Source organism: Ixodes scapularis, unplaced genomic scaffold, assembly GCF_016920785.2.
Source record: "Ixodes scapularis isolate PalLabHiFi unplaced genomic scaffold, ASM1692078v2 PGA_scaffold28__5_contigs__length_5199819, whole genome shotgun sequence".
Taxonomy (NCBI): Eukaryota; Metazoa; Arthropoda; class Arachnida; order Ixodida; family Ixodidae; genus Ixodes; species Ixodes scapularis.
The window spans coordinates 2,031,688-2,044,528 of NW_024609855.1; the positions used below are offsets into that span (position 1 = coordinate 2,031,688).

The 12,841-nt window shown below is 48.0% G+C and overlaps 1 protein-coding gene across 1 annotated transcript; it reads right to left on the reverse strand.

Moving 5' to 3' along the window:
- Window positions 1–11,128: 11,128 nt before the first annotated feature.
- Window positions 11,129–11,977, reverse strand: LOC115325880 (the record flags this gene model as incomplete). Its single annotated transcript, XM_040212790.2, has 1 exon — window positions 11,129–11,977. A coding segment is annotated over one exon (849 nt), but the record flags the coding sequence as incomplete, so codon positions are not given.
- Between the last annotated feature and the right edge of the window lie 864 nt (window positions 11,978–12,841).

The following is a 12,841-nucleotide window of genomic DNA, read 5'->3' on the forward strand; positions in this document are numbered from 1 at the left end:
GATTCACAAAAGATGGTCGATGGCGACCACGCCCGCTTTCTACTTTTTTCTTCATCTGCGGACTTCGTTCATTGTCACAGCAAAGCCATGTGCGGATTCGATTGAAATCATTAGGCAAGAGTACATTGGACATGTTAAAAAAGAACGGTTACAAAATTGCACAGGTTAAAAAAAAGACAGCAAAAAAAAAGAAGAAGCTGTCAGATGGAAAAAGCCTCTCACGTAGAGGGCGACTGAGAGATGCGATGATAGACAAGCTTCAGAAAGACTATGGCTTGGCTATCAAAAAGAATGTTGGAAGCTTGGAGAATTCGCGCAAGGCTGTCTGGGCAACCTACTTTCACGTCTCGTTCACTGACAGCAAACAAAGTCATGGACTTTGTCCAAAGCAGGCTGAAACCTAGCTGGTGCGCCCTTTGAATGGTGAACCCTTTGTCCACATGGAAGCTTTCCCACGCAGCGAATGTTCTTGAGGCCGTGAAACCGGTTTATCAGAAGCCTTCAAAACCAAACCACTCGAAAAATGCCTCCATGGGTGAACCCAAAAACCGAATGAATCCTTCAATGATGTGTTCTGCGAGCGTGCACCGGAAAATGTGTTCTGGAATTAGAGACGCTCAGCCTGATATGCCGTCCTTAAACTTAATTATGGATCCAAGTGAACGTTCTCGAGCCGTTTGTCCTCTCTTCAGGGCTTATCTCCAGGGCAGACAAAGCTTCACGGGAGATAAGAGAGGATGGAAAAGCAAAACGACAGGCGGAAAAAAGAAAAAGTGACTATGGAGATGACTATATTTGCAAGGTGACTTTTGAAACAGTGACTCTATAATCCTCTGTTTGGAGATAACTTTCTTTTAGAAGTATTTTCCAACTTTGAAGTCCATTAACCCCGAAATAAATTTTTTTTAATACGTTTGCCCCGTTATCTCAAAAACTACAATTGTTATAACAATTAGTTTCGTCCAGTGTGAGGTGCAGACATAGGGAAGTCTAATGAACTAGAATTGTAAGTTTTCATAAGTGTGGTTTTATTACATGAAATATCGCACTTAAAAAGAGCTAAAATTTATAATTTTAAAGAAAAGGGTAGCACTTTGAATTTAGGGCCCGCAATAGTATTTTAGTTCAGTAAAAAGAGATGGGAATTACGAACAAAATTGTATAACTACCAAAGTTCTACACCTAAAACTTACTAAGAAATATGATCCTAAACATGCCGCAAAATACGCGGGAGGTATGGGACCTGCCCGGTCCCCTTAAAGGGGTCCTCCGGAGCGTCCTGCGATGGTCTATTTATGACATTAAATCAATCTACGGGCCCTAAGAATCCTAAAAATCATAAAATTACGGACATGCGCGGCGGATTTCCCCATTAAAATTGCTATCAAAGTCCCCGGCACGCCCCCCTTTCTGAGATGACCCCGGAAAACGGGAGGGGCATCTCTTTACGCGTCCGCCAATCACCTGTAACGCCTAATTGGAGCGCAGCTCTTGAGGAGGAGGAGGGAAGGTACTGAGGAGAGGGTAGACCCCTCCTCCTCCTCCTTCTCCTCCTCCTGCCCTCATGAATATGCTCCGGGGGGTCACCTGACCTCGGGGGGAGGGGGTAATGTGACCTCGGGGGAGGGGGTGTCACGTGACCATGGGTGTCACGTGACCTCTGGGAGTCACGTGACCTCTGGGAGTCACGTGACCTTGGGTGTAACGTGACCTTGGGGGTCGCGTGACCTCTGGAGTCACGTGACTTTGGGGGTCACGTGACCTTGGAGTGACCTTGAAGTGACCTTGGGGGTCACGTGACCTCGCGGTTACGCCGACAGCGACGCCGACGCCGCTCAAGCCGGAAACGGCTGCCTAAGAGCTGCGCTCTAAAAAGTGAAAGCCGTTTACAACTCCCTGTAACGCCGAATTGGAGCGCAGCTCTTGAGGAGGAGGAGGGAAGGGTACTGAGGGAGGGTAGGCACCTCCTCCTCCTCCGTTCCTTCTCCTCCCCTCATTCATTAATATGCTCCGGGGGTCACTTGACCTCGGGGGGAGGGGGCGTCACGTGACTTCGGGGGGGGGGAGGGGGTCACGTGACCTCGGGGGGTCACATGACCTCGGGGTGACCTTGGGGGGTCACGTCGTGACCTTGAGGTGACCTTGGGAGGGGTCACGTGACCTTGGGGTAACCTTGAGAGGGGTCACGCGACCTTGGGGGTCACGTGACCTTGGGGTGTCACGTGACCTTGGGGTGACCTTGAAGGGTCGCGTGACCTTGGGATGGCCTTGGTTACGCCGACGGCGACAGCGACGCTGACGCCGCTCAAGCCGGAAACGGGCGCCTGTTGGTAGAGCATAATCCGAAGGGTAATTGCTTAACAGAGTAATAGGTCCGTCAATGTGCATGGCAGCAGCCACAAGTTAGGATGCCATGACGACAAAGCGGCACTTGTGTTCGCTCGTCCCTTTTTAGAAGAACTTCTACCATCAACAGTTGGGATTACAGCATCCGACAGCATGACACGGAACCTTCTGCGAAGATATGTTACTTCGAGACCGCTTCTTGTGTATGCTAATACAGTTATCTCTCGTTAATATAGACACCTCCGTTCCCCCCCCCCCCCCACCCCCCCCCAAAAAAAAAAAATTGTCCGTACTATGAGTTGTTTATACTAAAGAGACGAAAATATACGTAATGGCACAGTTCGTCCCCGAAAATGGTGTCTGTACAGTGCCGTATTCATATTAAAGAGGTCCATATTAGCGACACATCACTGGAAGGTTGCTCACAGCTTATCGCTCGTAAGAAAAAAAAAAATAAACCGGGAGAAACAGGAGATCATGTGTTCCTGCTATCTGCGTCGCGCTCTAATCTTCAGTCGCCCTTCAACAAGGCGTTAATTTTATCATCGCTCGCGCGGAAATCTTAGGCTGCCCTCACCATGATAATGCATTATAGATAAGGCGGCCTGCCAACACTGTCTGTAGTGCACTGCTTGCTCGTGTGACATTGCTCATGCAAAAAGAACTGTCTGCACACATGATAGAAGCATACATGCATGAAACAAAAATTGTTCAAACATGCTTGAAGAACGTCCGAATATAATTTTGTCTTATGTCTGCAGCAGACGCCGTGTTTCTTTATGTTTTATTTTTGCATGATGTATGAGAAGTGCGTGTGGAGCTTTCTGCCTTCCAGAACAAAAGTCGAATTTTGGCTCGGAACGGGCCTAGCCGCACTTTACGTCGTGGTGCCCCGTTTTCGATCGGCAACGGAATCAACTTCAACACCGGGACTCGGACCTGGCCACGACAGGAAAGCGACGCAAATCTGCTGCAGGTGAAAACCATTTATCATTCGACTATACTTCACCGATAGGTGCTTTGTGTTTTTGTTAATTCGAGCTTTATAGCACTTAGCTTTAATACACGCGAAACAATATTTTGACCGAGGTTAACACTCTACACGGGACTAAATGTTGGTGGTGGTGGAGGGAAATATAGGGCGTGCCGTGCATAGAATTGATCGGCGATGAAAATGGGCGAGCGATTGGTAAATATAGGTGTGTGCCTCTCAGTGACGCAGGTGAGCGTCCAAATCAGAAAACTTTCGGGGAGAAAAAAGACCCAGGTGTTTATTATCTCGATTGCACGTGTCTCATTTCCCGTACGCCTCTTCATTTTACCTTCCTTGAACGTTTCCTTTTTTTTTTCGTATAATAATTATATTAAGATATTCTGTCTGACGACATCACCAATACCTGTGCTATCTGCATGGAAGGCATTTATCAATAAAGGAGGCCGCTGCCAGAAGATGCATTAAGCATCGATCAAGCTTTCTCCTTTTCAAAGGGTCGAAATTCAGCCCTCTTCAATCGTGGCATTATTTGCTTTGATGGGGAGAGATGACAGCCTCCGGAAACCCAATCTCTAAATAAAAACCTGGAAGAAGCCTCAAGCCTCTCACTTGAATTGGAGATTTCTGAGACGTCTTCGCTCTGCTCTGTGGTTTAGTTCTCGGCTGCCAAAGACGCCAGTTGAAGATGCTTGCATGTCTCCGCATAGCCTTGTTCATTGTCTCTATGCCCGTTGCACCGCTGAGCTCAACAAAAAACGATGTGCATCTTCTGCTCCAGAATGACACAGACATCGACGTTCTCTGCGCAAGTGCAAACATGGACAGCTTTCTCTTCCGGCGCAGGATCGGCACCATCTTCAGAGCAAGGTACTGGTGCGGCTCGTGGTCAGTGTACCTGGAGCACCTCCAATACAGCACTGCCGACAACAAGAAGACGGTGGCCGTTGCTTCTGAGTCCTTATGGAACGATAGCCTATCGTGGTTACTCTCTTCCGACGACATTTTTTTCCACTTGGTTTATTCTTTCTGAGACAAATCGTTTATCATGTGTTCGGGCTCGTGGAAACTCCAGCCAATTGGTTTACAACCCATTGGTGTATGCAGAAAGCCGCGACCTTAAAAAAGGCTTAGTATTGAACTGCACAAACAGCGGCGAAAACAGCCTGATGAATTCAGCCGTGCCAGAGCGGAGCTTCCACACCACCCAAACCTGGCAGCTACTAAGGAACCAGAGCTTTGTGCTCGGCTGTCTGTTCCCTAAGTACATTGTCGGGGAACCTAAAATTATATTAGATGGTTTGTTATACCTCGGTGTCCATTTCAGAACAGTAAACGTGAAGACGGGGCATTGGATTGCAGACATAGCGAAGCGAAGGATAGACATTTTGGTCCACCCTACTGTGCTCGGCGAAAAATACTGGCAACTGCTCCACTTTCCACGCGTCTCCTACAACAGAAGGATTGACTTCTACACGGTTCGTAAGCTTTCACGCCGTGCAGGTGCCTTTATTCGAAAAGCACCGATGGCCTTCTTCACAATTCTGTTCCTATCAATGGTTACCTGCGCACTAGGCTTCTGTCTCATCAACTACTGCTCGGGAAGGGGGATCGTCAATGGCATCCAAGACGTGGTGTTGGTTCTAGTCTCAACGACAATGCTCTTTTCGTACCCAGTACCGGAACGATTCCAACGCGTTCTGGCTGGACGCATCGTGCTCTTCTGCTGGATGGCTGGCGGATTCCAGCTTGCCATCTACTTCTAGAGCCTGTTGACGTCCAGCCTGAGTTCCGGATATGTCTGGGACGCGGACGACACCATAGAGAAGCTCCATCCCAGGCTCGCATCTGGGAAAGTGCTACCATGTGTGTTAAAGGGCTCCTACTTCGATCGTCTTCTGCTGCGGACAGACGACAAGCAGGGCATCATCGGTGCCATGGCGGCCGCTCGCAGACGATCGTCCGACAAAAATTCCACAGTGTGCCGCAATTTTAAGGAATGTATGAAGAAGGTTCTCGGAGGTAGTCACGTGTTCATCTCGCATGAGAAGTACCAATGCTTTATAGCAAAACACGGCAACAGGCTGACTTCTGGGAAAGACACAATCCACCGGTTGTACGCTAGTACCCCGGTGCGAAAGGACTTGCCGCTGAGAAATTCTTACGGCCAGCTGGTGGCGAGAATGTTCGAGACTGGTTTGCTACCCCGCAGAATGAGCCTCCACTATTGGAACTGTTCTCGTATTAGGGATATGCAAGTCTCCCTGGCGCCCTATGATGCCACACAGTTTCGCAGGGTTTACTACTTATGTTGCGGAGCGGCTACAATTGTTTTCGTGGTAGAGTTAATGATTTTTCGCATGTTTTAAAATAATATAAACACTATTCCTTGTTGACATCTCAGCTAGGCGTGGCGCAGCGAGAGCAGCGCCAACAGGCATGAGTATTGTGTAGCTATGATTAAATATAGGTGCACTCGATAACATTCTGTTTGCTTGAATTGCATAAAAAATTAAAATGTCCTACTTGGGAGTGTCATCTTTTTTATTTTTCTATTTTTAATGTTGAATGAGGTTGCCGGTTCCTGTAACTAGGTATTCTATGTATTATCCTATTGCACATGTTCTGAAGGAAAATAATTACACCTAGCGCTCTGTGCTGTTTCACTATTTCAATGTGGTCGGTACCAATTTTTTGATTATGACTCTTGTAACGTGCTTATTTACTGGTCGAAAAACAATTGCTTTAGATTTTTGCAGTGTTGATTTTAAGACTATAGTTTAATGACCTTGAAATAAACTTTTTTAAAACTAAGTTTGCCTTGGTTATGAGTTCGTCCCTGTTCGAAGCAGACAGAAATACACTTGTGTCGTCTGCATACCTGGGAAAACGTGATTGGTACCAAATATTGATTAGATCGTTTACATACGCATTGAACAACAGAGGACCGAATATGTTGCCCTGGAGCACACCATACTTCAAGACTTGCGAACAAGAAACATGATCATTCGGTGAGACGAATTGGTTATCATGTTCTAAATATGAGCGAATAAGTATCGAAGGCTTGCCACGTATGCAATACACGGAAGTTTACTACGGAGCGTTGAATGGTTGAGACAGTCGAACACTTTGCAAAGCACAATGAATATTCCTAATGCCAGCTGTTTACGTTCTATAATATGTCAAATATTTCTTCTTACGACATCAAAGTGCATTCTGTTGAGTTTTCCTTGTGAAATTCGAACTGAACGTCAGTTAGCACTGAATATTAGGTAAATGATTCGCCTAAACGATGACATATAATTTACCCAGCACTTCTGAAAATATTGGGAAAGCAAAGATGGCTCAATAATTTGTAACTAAATGTTTTTCTCCACACTTGTGCAGAACTGAAAGCTTCGCGAGTTTCATGCTGTATAGAAATTTGGCACTCTAAAATGCTAAGTTAAATATATATACAGGTGTTCTTTTTTCTAGCTGCACCAAATTTTCAAAAAAAAAAAAAAAGGGAACTTGAGTTAGAGTAGTTTGAACCCTGAAAAAGTGTTATTGGCCATGGCGGCCTCTAAAAAAAAGGTGAAATTAGGTAAATAGTTAGCTAATTAACTAAAATGTTTTAATTAACTTTTTAATTTTCACTTGAGGGCACATAATGTATTTAGACGATTGAAGATCGGCCATAGTATGGTCTAGCCGTGTCGTCAAATATGGATAAAAAGTTCCTAGTAGGCGGTACGGGGTCGAGAAATGACGAATTGCATGCCCGGAAGGGCGGAGCGATAACTCTACCGGCGCTCTTTCCTGATTAGCTTCCGTTTGACGCCATTCACCAAAGTGACATTTCTCGACCCCGTAGTGCCTACTAGGAATTTTTTTTATCCCAATTGGACCACGTGGCTAGACCATACTGTGGCCGATCTTCAATCCAGTAAATGCATTAGGTGCCCTCAAATGAAAAATTTAAAAGTTAGTTAAAATATTTTAGTTAATTAGCAAACTAATTACTTAATTTCACCTTTTTTCTAGAGGCCGCCAAGGCCACTAACACTTCTCCAGGGCTCAAATTACTCTATCTCACGTTCCCTTTTTTTTTTTGAAAATTTGGTGCAGCTAAAAAAATACACTTTGTATATACCAAAAGTTGGGCCACCACATCGATTACGAATATAACGGGCTTTATTTGCATTTCGTCTGTGTCATGGCGTTTGCTCTTATTCAATCCCATAAATACACGGACAACTTCAATTTCGTCTATCGATTGTAGGAAACATTTGGCTGTTACGTTGTGCGAGATAAACGAGTAGGCATGCATATTCCGCGCGCTAGAGGGCAGGTTAGGGAAATGTCTCTTTGTCTGCTTTTCGCGTTAATACATTTCAATTATCGAATGTTCAACAGTCGTAGGATGCTTCTTGGGAACTTCCCCGCTTATATCCGTAGGACTGATATAAGCGATTCTTTTACAGCGAAGCTGCATACCTCTAGCAACCAAGGAAATTTTTGTGTCATTAGCGTTGTAAGCAAAAAACTCCCAACGAACAATTGAATGCAAAACAGCATATCTCCTTTCAAATTAGGCATACAGCATACAACTCAGTATTTCTTTCAATAAAAAAACAGTAAACCACAAATCAAGTATCAAAACCACATAATGAATGATAAGGCGCGTGTGAGCAATAGGAACACACTCCCACGCGTTCCGGTAAAGATTACGTTTGCAGCTGTTCCGAAAGGGGTTGACATCATTCGAAGACCTCGTGTGAAATGGAAACAGCATAATGGATGATAACGGCGCCTGCAAACAATTACAAGCACGTTCCTTCTCCCCGCGTGTGTTTTCGTGTCGGCGTTCTCACGGAAGAAAGACTTCAGAAGATTGAAGCGAAAAGTACAAACACCACGCCAACAACATACCGCACAACATTCGTTTCGATAAAGATTAAGCACAAAACGAGCATCCTAACAATATAATGAATTATAATGAGCTCCTGAAAACAAAGCAAAGCACTTAGCGCTCACCGCATACGTTCCCGGTGTAGATTACTGTTGCCAAAGCTGCCGGGGTGACGGTAGCTTTCGACGTGGGGAGTGACGTCACTAGCCTTTCATATATAAAAGAAGACCTCGCCTACACCCCGTTTCACCTTACGTCCGGAAGCAGCGGATGCTACGAGCTGTCTTAGCCAATCCCGTTCTGAGGACGTGGCCTGTGATACGCTTTCCTCGCGTCGCTGTTCCCCCTCTCTAAGGTCACGTGACACTGACAGGGCCTCCGATTGACTCCGCTTACTCTAACATCCGCTGCGCTTAAACGTAGGATGAAACGGAGTACAGCAACTGATTTCATTGTTGCTGCAGCACCGCGACGAATAGGCCACGCATAGTTAGGACTCCCGAGGAGCAGCCTGAATACTAGGAGCGGCAAAGGGAAAAGAAGCAGCAATACAACCAGCGGCGGCGTGCTGTGACCGGCGACGGCATTTCGTGTAGTGCAGTAGGCAGTCGTTGCAGGTGATACCACAGCTTCGCTGACCAACGATTTTCACAGGGTGGATTGGACTCCAAACTTTTTTTTTCTTATCACGGCTAAAATAGTTGGGTGACCCATGGTTTTCTTGTTCGTTTTAGCATTAACTGTCTTGTACGCAAAAGATGCGACGTAAATCGTTTTAAAGATATTTATAAACTCATCGTATGCTTTGTTTACACAATGCTTTGAAAATACAAAACTCCAGTTTTTTGGTATGACTGTGCCTCGAAAGGACCGCAGTAGGCAATCGATTATGGTTTGAAAAGTAGATAGTTTATCAACGCTCTCTGATAAATCATGAGTATGAAACGATAAAAAGATTGGTAAATGATCTCTGATGTTGCTGCTAATATTACCTGCACTGCAAACTATGGTGCTTAAATTTGAAAGAAAAACGTCGATACTACTTGACGTAGGACGGGTAGTTCTAGTGAGAGACTTGATCACATAAAAAAAAACACTACTACTTAATGTATTCCTCAGTCGTGCCGAAAAAGAGTTTTCCAGATTATTTGCATTTACGTCACCACCCAGAACAAGTGAATAGTTATTTAAATACTTAGAATCAAAATATCTCTGAAGTAAAGAAAAAAAAAGTTCCCAGTTGGCGCCCGATACATAACAGCGAGCAGCTGGTATCCGTGCTTCACAGTTAGAATTTTATAGTTATCAAAAATTTACTCAAAGGCATCGAGTATTTCGTACCTAATATCCTCTCTTACATAAACACAAACACTTCCCTCTCGTTTTACGCTTCTCTTCAAAAAGAAATGATTATAACTCGGTACTACAAGATTATTGTCATCTGTTGTACCGTGTTCCAGAAAGCATTAATACGAAACGCAGAGTCCATCTAGAAGGGTAATATTATTATCAGTTTTACTTTTCATAAAGCGCGTATTTATATCTAAGATCGTAGTCACGTTTTAGAGTGCAGCTTTTCGACGCTCGTTTCCTGCTTTAGCGGCGTCACCGTCACCGTCGGCGCCGCCGCGCGTTGCATTATGGGACGTTTCCCATAATAACGTCACATGTGACGTCACGTGTCACGTCACCCTCGTGAAACCACACGGAGCCTAAAATTGGCGGAAAATTTTTCGCAAAATTTAGCGGGCATTTTTTTGTTCGCGGAAAATATTCCGCCAGTTTTTCCCCTTAAATTTAGCGGGGACATTTTTCAGCCAAATTTAGTGGGCAATTTTTCCGCTAAACTTGGCGAGGAAATTTTTCCGCCAAATTGAGCGGGGAAATCCGCATAATTTATCGGGAAATCTACCGGGAAATTGTCCCACAATTTCGCTCTAAATTCCCTTCCGTACCCAAACCTCCTCTCCGCACCCTTCCCTCCTCCCGCTCAAGAGCAGCGCTCTAATGGAACTACAGAGAATTGTAAACGTCTTTAATTTATTCTTATTCCTATATATCGCTTTACATCAGAAGGCAATATAAGTTCATGGTATTCTGCCATGAGGCTAGTGAAAGTGCAGAAACTAAAACAATGCACGTTTCAACAGCACCAGCTCCGACGTTGCTTTCAGCGCGCTCGAAGTGGCGAGAACCACGAAATTAACAAAAAATTAAACGAAGACACTTAAGACTGCTTACATGTAGGAATGCGAAAGTATTCCTACACACAGCGCATTCGTACAAGCAGCGCACCACGTCTTCCTTTTGCACACGGCGCTCCGGCGGTGACATCACCCTCCCCCACTGCCCAGGCGCGGCGTCCGCGTCGGCTCCACGGCTTCCTTGACGATGCATCTGCGTTGCTCTGCTTTTCATTGTGTTTTATTTCTGCGGCGTGTCTGCTTTGGCCTTGAGCGCCCCACCGGCTTCAGTGACGAAGCATCTGCATTGCTGTGCTTTTGGCCAATGGGACTTCACGTGCCGTTTCGCTCAGCCAATTTAGTTGCCGTTTTTCGCAGCTCTAGAAAACGCCGGTTTCGCTCCATGGGACAGTTAATGCTTTCGCTTTAAAAAGTGCCTGAATATTGTGGGTCGCTCTACTATACTGCTGCCCAATCGGTCCCTGCCTGGTCCGCCCTCCCAAGAAGTCACACGAGCAAGGATTGATTCAAATCGTTTTACTGTTCGGCGTCTTGGTTCTGGGCCTGGCAGTCGCTGTCGTTGTCCTGACCGTGCCTGGCGGAATCCCTCGTGCACTCTGTCACGCGCACCGGGCCGCCGGCCACCACTCCTGCCCCATCGCGCGCCGTCGTCCTCCTCGGCTTCCCACACTCCCCCCCCCCCCCCCCCCCCCCTCAAGGCCCGGTCTTCGGGGGGCCCCGGGTGCTCACTGGTGTTTGGCTGAGGAGTTGTTCCACCTCGGCCATGATGGCGTCGTCGGAAGTCGAGGGGGACGGAGGGGGCTGGTGGACGACACTGGCCCGATGGCTTGGGCCGGAGGATGTGGTGGCGGCCGATGTTGTGGGAACCGTCGTGGTGGCGGGTTCGATAACAGCGGCTGCGGCAGCCGGTGCGGCGGCACGGTTTTCGGGAGGCCGGGCTGGCTGGACGGAGGCCAAGGCAGCGGTAGCCAGGAGGTCCGGGCGGCTTGCCCTCAGGGTCTGGACCGCTGCCGCCACGTTGTCCGGGAGGGGCTGTGCCTCCAGCAGGTCAGAATGGAGTCGACCTGCTTCGTGGGTTTCCAGATGTATTATCGGGACCCCGCACAGCCAGCAGGTGTCAGGCGCTCCCAAGACCCGTCTCGCCGCCGGCTGCGTGTGGCCACGGAACGGGAGTGGGACTTGGTGGTCGGGCTGGCCAGGCGTTGTTCTGGGTTGATGCTTCCAACGCCGGCGGGAAACGAAGTGGACCGCCCCTCCTTCCTCCCACGCCGTCCACGTGGCCACGGTGTGGTAGGGGGGCCGACTCCAGGCAGGTCCCCCGGTCGTAGACGGACCCGCTCCGTGGTGCGGGGGCTCCATCGCGGACGGCCCTGCCTGGTGCCGCGATGTTGCTGCGGACGGCCCTGCCCCGTGCCGCGTAGGTCTGCCGGCTGCCGGGCTCGCGGTACCTGCGGAGCCCGGGCGGCGCTGGCCCGCTCCGCCGTTCGGCCATCCCCGGTGTTGACGCCTCCCTGGGCGGCCGCCCCGAGGGTTTGGTCGACCGGACCACTGGGGTCCAGCCGCCCCGGGGCCTGGCCCGTCCGGTGGGCCTCCTGGGTATGGCCCCCTGGGGCGGTTTCTCCAAGGAGGCATCCTGTGTAGAAAGAACACTGTCAGACACCGGAAAATCATCACTTTCTGTGGCCGAATGTGGCGGCGGCGGTAGTTTTCATTCACTATGTTCCCCATCGCGACGGTAATACCCCTTCAAGTCCGCGATGTGAACTGGACCCGACTCCTCATTTGTATCACACCGAGTGAGTTTAAAAGTAAGCCGTGACATTCGCGTCTTTACCTCATAGGGCCCTTCCCATCTATGAGCAAGCGATGCGGCGAAACCGCTAGCTGCGTTACTCAGAGGGTGGGTTCTTCTCAGGACCAAGTCACCAACCTTGAATTCCAAGTGCCTATTGGCTCCTGTCATACTGCGCCGCTTGCTCAATCCTTGCGGCATCAAGATTCTCTCTGGCATCGTGCAGCGCCCCAGACAAGCGGTTTGTTAGCTGTTCCGCATACCTAGAGAGCGGGCGTCCTGGTGTTCCTTCGTTGCTCCGTAACTCGTTCTCCAGCGGAGACGGGATCTCTTTACCCAGGCTCAGAAACGCTGGCGTGAAACCAGTCGATCTGTTCACAGTATTTCGGATGGCAAAACCCATCTCAGCGATGTGCTCAACCCAGTCTCGGTGTCTCTCCGTTAGCGCGATCAGCATGCTTTTGATACTCCGATTCACACGCTCAGTGATATTGGCTTGGGGATGGTACGGTGTTGTCCTCTTGTGCTTTATGTTCAGCGCCAAGCAGGAGTCCACGAACACTTTACTAGTAAAATAACTAGCGTTATCACTAATGAGACACCTGGGTGTGCCG